The sequence below is a fragment of the Propithecus coquereli genome, unplaced genomic scaffold (assembly GCF_000956105.1).
Source record: "Propithecus coquereli isolate 6110/MARCELLA unplaced genomic scaffold, Pcoq_1.0 Scaffold155, whole genome shotgun sequence".
Taxonomy (NCBI): domain Eukaryota; kingdom Metazoa; phylum Chordata; class Mammalia; order Primates; family Indriidae; genus Propithecus; species Propithecus coquereli.
Window position 1 is genome coordinate 3,245,960 of NW_012139969.1, and position 6,432 is coordinate 3,252,391.

Here is a 6,432-nt window from a genome sequence, read left to right on the forward strand (position 1 = left end):
TGCTAGGGTACAGAGACAGGCAGGATAGAAATAGGGGATATTCCCCAAAGTTCCTGGGTCTCTCTCTGTCAAAATGACTTAGGGCACCTATTCAAATTACAGATTCTTCCCAACGCTTTGCCAGACCCCAAGTGAGACTCTCTGGAAGTGAGATCGCCACATACTTTTGGTGTACAGTGACAGTTTGACTGTCACTGAAATGGGGAAGAGGAGACTGTTGACTGCGGTGGAGATGTAGCTAGGGCCTAAGACTGGCCCCTTCTGACGGGCTCATCTTGCCATTTCTCCCTGTCCCCTTGCAGGCGAGGTGTCCAGGCCCAGCCCCTCAATGTAGGCTACTGTGAGCAAGAGTTTCAAGAGACCTGAGCCAGCTGCCCCAGGCACCGAGGAGGGTGCTGGCCCAAGGAGAGGTGGTGGGGACAGGCTTTCACTGCATCCTGGCCAGCGGACGGAGCCCCTTGCCCACGTGCCCCTGTGCCCGGAGAGAAGGGGGCTGGTGCTGACAGTGGCGTCCAATAAAGAGTGATGTGGCATCTTTTTATAATAAACATGGACTACCTGTGTAGAAACACAAAAGTATGTGAATGGCCTGAGGGTAAGAGAGCGGCCAGGACTGGTCTTCTGCTGGTGAGAGTGAGTGAGCTCAGCAGGGCCTGCCACGTTGGGTTTAGTATCTGCCCCTGGATCCCAGTTGCAGGCCCGGGATGAAACCTGTGGCCTTTGTAGCCTGAGTTCTGCTCTGCTGACCTGTGAGTTATGTCACTCCTCTCCCACCCCTGAACGCGTTCCAGACACCTGCCCTCATTCTCAGCCCGCTCACTGAACATCTGTTTTACCACTCCAAGGCTCTGGGTATGGAAGGAGGCATCGTAGGGCCTGCAGGAGTTCCGGGCAGTGTGAGGGCTCCAGACCTGACCTGGTCACAGAACAGCCCCTGCCCCATGCACGGCTCCCGCCCCTACAGCTGTTCTCCTTTACGTTTCTTACCACTTCGCTTTCATACGGCCGTTATTTAAATACTCTTGAACGCGGTGTGGTCTGGGCACTGTGGTAGGTGTCGAATTTGAAGGACACAGGGCCTAGCCAACTCTGAAATAATGCAGGAGTCTTCCACCCCTCCTCTCGCCCACTTTCGGCCAATGGCACAGCTGAGGCCATGAGAACAAAGGCCCTGGAGGGCAAGGAGGTGGGCATGTGGCTCTGAAAGGGGGTCTTTGCACATGTGACCAATTTTCTCTGGGAGGAAATGTCTCATTGTGAACCCAGCCTGCCCCCTGGTGGTTTCATGTGCAGAAGTAACAATGTAGCCCAGGGGCTGGGGCAGTAGCGGACAGCAGACATTTTAGACGAGGATTTCCTTGGCCATTATTTGTTAAGTTCTTTTGCCTGATCCTGTGCTGGGAGGACAATGGCGACGTCCCAGGCATTTCTTTCAGAAAGCTTCCAGTATGGTGGATACAGAAGCTTGGGGAAAGCAGGGCAGAGAGGAATCAGAGTAAAACGTGGTCCTTAAACACCGACCTTCAGTCCCTTGACCATGTTCCTTTGGGTACGTGGTTGTACATAGACCAGCCCTGCGTTGTGCTGTTTCTGTAGGGAAAGGGTGGGCATCTTCTACCAGCAGAATTCTCTTGGAATTTTCTCACAGCCCAACCTAGCCAAGCCCAGGGCTCCAGCTAGAGACATGAACTAAGGCTCCGCCGCCTGCACCCACCAAAGGAGCCCCCTCACCTCTGTTACCCAGAAGCCTGTGGGGGTTCCAGGCAAGGACCCTGCAGAGATACTGCTCCACTTCAAATGCCCCTGTTCTCCTCATCATAACTTTCACATTGCTGCTGTTTGGGATAATGTTAAGTAAAAAGAGCAGACACTAAATTGTAGGTGCAAGTCAGTGAAGAGATCAGGATTTGTGTTAAAGCAGTAAGGGTCTACGATTTCTTATTTCTCTTGTAAACATTTCCTTTAATGTTATAATCTTTACCATTAAAAAGATTAACATGGCCTGGTCAAGACCTTGTGATAGGGGGTCCTGTCCCCCAACCTCCACCGTTGCCCCCCTGGTCTGCTGATCATTAGGCCATTTACCTGAAGACCATCATCAGGCCTTGACATGCTGACGGGTCGGAGGCCATAGCCCACAGCAGCCACCAGTCTTCAGCGCACAGAATTGCTGTCTGCCCAACTCATCTCCCTTCGCCTGGACTGTGGGTTTAGAGCCCCACCCTGCGCAGGCCAAGGCCCCTTACACCTGCTTGTGTTCTGTGCACTCCCCGGGGGCGGCAGGGGCCCAGACTGATTTCCTGGCTCCAGTCATCCTAGGAACAGAAAGTCCTCACCTGGCTCCTGCTCCCCTGTGAGTCTACTAAGAGGGCAAGGCAGACCTAATGGGTAGAAAATGAAGGTGTGAATGGAGGCTGGGAGAACTTTCACCTCCCCTCTCCGTAGGAGTAGAGACTGCACGCCAGGTGCCCTTCCTTCTGGGAATCTGGGAAAGTGAGGTCACTGGTGTTTTCGGGTGCACCTCAGTGGATTATCATGGAGATAGGATATCAGGACTTGGGGACACAGGTGCCACCACAGCACTAGTGACGTAGAGTCACTGCCCCGAGACTTCTGGTGAGGGGATGGCAAGGATGTGAAGAAAGCTGAAATGATCATGGGAAAGGGTGAAATAAAGGATGTTGGCTGAATTTAGTTTTTATTACGGTAGATACACATGCCTTGTGGCAACGTTCCTAGCACTCCAGTCTAGATTTGTATAGGTTCTTTCCGATGACTTTTGTAAGATTAATCCATACAGGGCATGACAAGTGTGTGTTACGTGCTTCTCTTTCCCACTAAGAAAAAAACGTAGGAATTGAGGGCTATGTTTATTAAGATCATTGTGTATTTTTTCCTTTATAAAGAAATAAACTCAGAAAGGTTGACAATTAGTATCCTTTCCTATATTGTTAACAAATATGTGTATAATATAAATATATATTAACTCATTTCAGTGAAATGTTTACTTGTTGGATTTTTTCATTACTATTCACTATATATATAAAAATAACTTCACAGTCCTCACGGTTTTAAAAATCCTTTTCAAAGCAGTCCTTGTGTGTATGTATGTGTGTCTGTTTGTACATTTTTCAGTGAGATTTATTTTTAATTAAAATGTCCATGAACCTGGCTTTTCCCCACAGTAATTACTGTACCCTAACCACATTCATACTAAGTCTAATCTACCCAAGTAAATACTCTTTATTTCTTAATGATTTCAAATGTTTCAAACAAATAGAAAAGTGTAGAAAATAAAACAATAAACGGTATAACCACCCAACTTTATCACATTGCAGTGATTATATTTGTCCCCCTTCTTAGTCCTATTCCCTTCCTTCCCCCAAAACAACTACTTTCTAGAATTTATTTTTAAGCTCATTGTCTTTGGAGTATTTGATCCTTATGCTGGGATTTCTCTTCATTGTTAGTAAATTCTTTATGGCTCACCTCATAGCAAATGAGAAAGGGATATTTCGGAACCACTCAGAAAGGGGCATGTGTGTGCGAGAGGAGGCAGCCAGGGGCAGGCAGAGGCGCCCCGCCCTGCTGCTGCGCCGTGAGTGTGAGCACGAGAGCGCGTGCGGCTGGGTGTCGGCATAATCCGTTTGTTATAAAAGAGGATACTTGCAGGTATAAATTCAGAGAAAGCTGTGCCGAGGTTTTCTCGACTTGAGTAAGTCAGAAATCTGAATGAGGAAATAGATGTGGAGATCCAGCTGGGGGAAGAAAAATGCTCTGTCACTTGTATGTGTCTACTGTATCAGGCACTATTATGAGCACTTTACTGGATGTTAATTTATGTAATCCTCATGCCAACCAATGTGGTAGGTGTCAGTGTTATCCTCATTTGACAGATAAGGAAACAGGCACAAAAAGGTTAAGCCACTCGTTTACGGTTACACAGCTATGCTGAGTCAGGATTTGTACTCAGGGAACGTGGCTTGAAACGCAGCTGGTTAACTCTGCCGTCTACTGCACCCAGCCATCAGCCACTGCCCGCTACATCAGACGTCTTCCTGCTCTTGGATACCGCATGCAGACGTCCTGATAAAGCTGGGTGCTCAGCCACATCTGGGCTCATCTGGGCTCCTCCCCTATTATTTTTTCCTTGTATACACTTAGTGGTTTATTTGGTGGTCAGTAAGTAATGTCTTTGCTACTAAGGGAAAGAAAGGTAATAGAACGTAATCACAGTAGTGGTTTAATTGACAAATTTTACTTGTTCCTTTCCTACTTATAGTTTATGAGGGTGCAAACCTTGCGCCACTGCCCCTGGCCCTCATTACTGTTGGGTGCTCGCTTTCCCCACCTCAGCTCCGGAGCCGTGATGGTCTTTGGCCCTGGAAGTCTCGGCCAGCTGCTCCTGCATCCTGTCCTCATTCTCCGGCACCACCAGCAGTCGGTGCTGGGTTTCGGCCCCCAGCTTGTGCTCAGGCCGATGGTCGGGCCTCGAGCCCGGCTGGGTATCCAACTTGGACTCGGCCTGGTACTTGCCCTCCCCCTCCCTCTCGAAGGAGGCAGAAGATGTGGCTTTGGGCTCGGGGGGCTGCAGCCACGAGTGGCTGAGGATCTCGTCGATGTGCAGCCGCCGGTTGACGTCGGGCTGGAGCATGCGGTAGATGAGGTCCTTGCACTCGCCCGTCAGGTTCTTGGAGAGCGGGAAGTCCACGCGATGCTCCTTCTGGATGCGCAGCATCTTCCTGATGTTAGAGTCATCGTAGGGCATGGAGCCACAGACCATTATGTAGAGGATTACGCCCAGGCTCCAGATGTCGTACGCCTTGGGCTGGTAGGGGATGCCCTGCAGCACCTCGGGGGCCGCGTACGGCGCTGACCCACAGAAGGTCTTGCTCAGGGTGATGCGGCCGCTGTCGTCCCGCAGGCAGCGTTTGGAGAAGCCGAAGTCGGACAGCTTGATGTTGAAGTCCTTGTCAAGGAGAATGTTCTCGCACTTCAGGTCGCGGTGGACGACATCCATGTCGTGGCAGTACTTGACCGCAGAGCAGAGCTGGCGGAACATCCTGCGTGCCACGTCCTCGTGCAGGGCTCCCCGGCACTTGATGAATTCGAGGAGGTCGCCCTGGACGCCAAGCTCCATGACGATGTAGATGCGCCCGTCAGATGTCTCGAAGATCTCGTAGGTCTTGATGATCGAGCGGTGGTTGACGGTGGCCAGGATGTCCATCTCCCGCGGGAGGAATCTCTCTACAAAGTCAGTGGGCGTTTTCTTGCGGTTGATGATCTTCACTGCTACATTGACCTTGAGGCGCTCAGAGTGCGCGGATTTGACTTTCGCATAGGAGCCTTTGCCAAGATTGATGCCCACAATGTAACCCTTCTTCCTTAGGACCGCGGCATCGTCCATGATGCCAGGAGCGGCCGCCATCGATCGTCCTCACTCACACTGCAGGCAGGCATGTGCGGGACTGGCCCTGGACTTGCAGGGGTCGAAGGCTCAGCATTGTCTCTGGGTGACTTCAGCGAATGAACTCATAAAGCCAGGCTGCTGAGGGTGGGGACTGGGCTGGGGGGAACAGGGCCCCTGGAAGCCAGGCTGGCCTGGCAGGAGTGCCCACTCCCTGCCCACTGGAAGGAAACTGGCATTGGGGACTGTGGTAACCCTCCCTGCTCTTCTTGCTGGCTCTGGCCTCCCTGTCACATGTCAGGCCTGAAAGGAGGTGGCCCACGTCCAGCCAGACTGTCAGCCCCAAGCCTGTTTCCTTCCCCTGGTCTTGGGGGCCGACCCTTTGTTGGGACCGTTTCCTGCAGCTTCTTTGGGGTGTGCAGGGAAGCCCCTCTAGGGCTCGTGTGCTTGGGACCAGCAGTGCCTGCCTGGGAGGGCCAGCCTTGGCCCAGGCTGGCGCTGGCGTCAAGCCTGGTGGTCGAAAGCAGCTCAGTGTTTGGGACCAGGAACTGGAAGGTCCTTAGGGTGGAGAACTGGGCAGGCGAGTCGCTGCTGCTCTAGTGAACAGGGGCGTGCGTGTAGGTGGCAGGTCGTGGTCGGGGATGCAGTACATGCCGGCTGGGTGCCTGGGGTCCAGGACAGGAAGGTGCATGTTCCCAGGGGTGGGACAGGGCTTCCTTCAGGTGGAGGATGAGGTGAGGCATTCAGGCAGGCGAGAGCCCGGGAGGTGAGAGGAAGACTGTTCTGAGAACGGCCGAGGAGTACAAGTCAGCAGGGAAGCGGAGAAGAATGTTGCGGCGTTTTCTGTGACAGGGCAGCCATCACAAGGTTCAGGACAGGAGGAGATAGGATCCAAGTTGCATTTTAAGATGGTCCCTGGCAGAGAAGAGAATCAGCTTTGGGGTGAGACGGGGCCAGTGCCTCTGAGCAGGTGAGAGGTGGCCGGGCCAGGGCAGCCTCTGGGGTGCAGAGGGAGGCAACGAAGG

The 6,432-nt window shown here is 52.3% G+C and overlaps 1 protein-coding gene across 1 annotated transcript; it reads right to left on the reverse strand.

Moving 5' to 3' along the window:
- Positions 1–4,324: 4,324 nt before the first annotated feature.
- Positions 4,325–5,407, reverse strand: LOC105807239 (testis-specific serine/threonine-protein kinase 2). Its single transcript, XM_012640554.1, has one exon. It carries the CDS (start codon positions 5,405–5,407, stop codon positions 4,325–4,327), a length of 1,083 nt encoding a protein of 360 aa, XP_012496008.1.
- Between the last annotated feature and the right edge of the window lie 1,025 nt (positions 5,408–6,432).

Excerpts from the sequence above, each read along its gene's own strand:
- LOC105807239 (XM_012640554.1), bottom strand. The coding sequence starts at position 5,407 with ATGGACGATGCCGCGGTCCTAAGGAAGAAGGGTTACATTGTGGGCATC.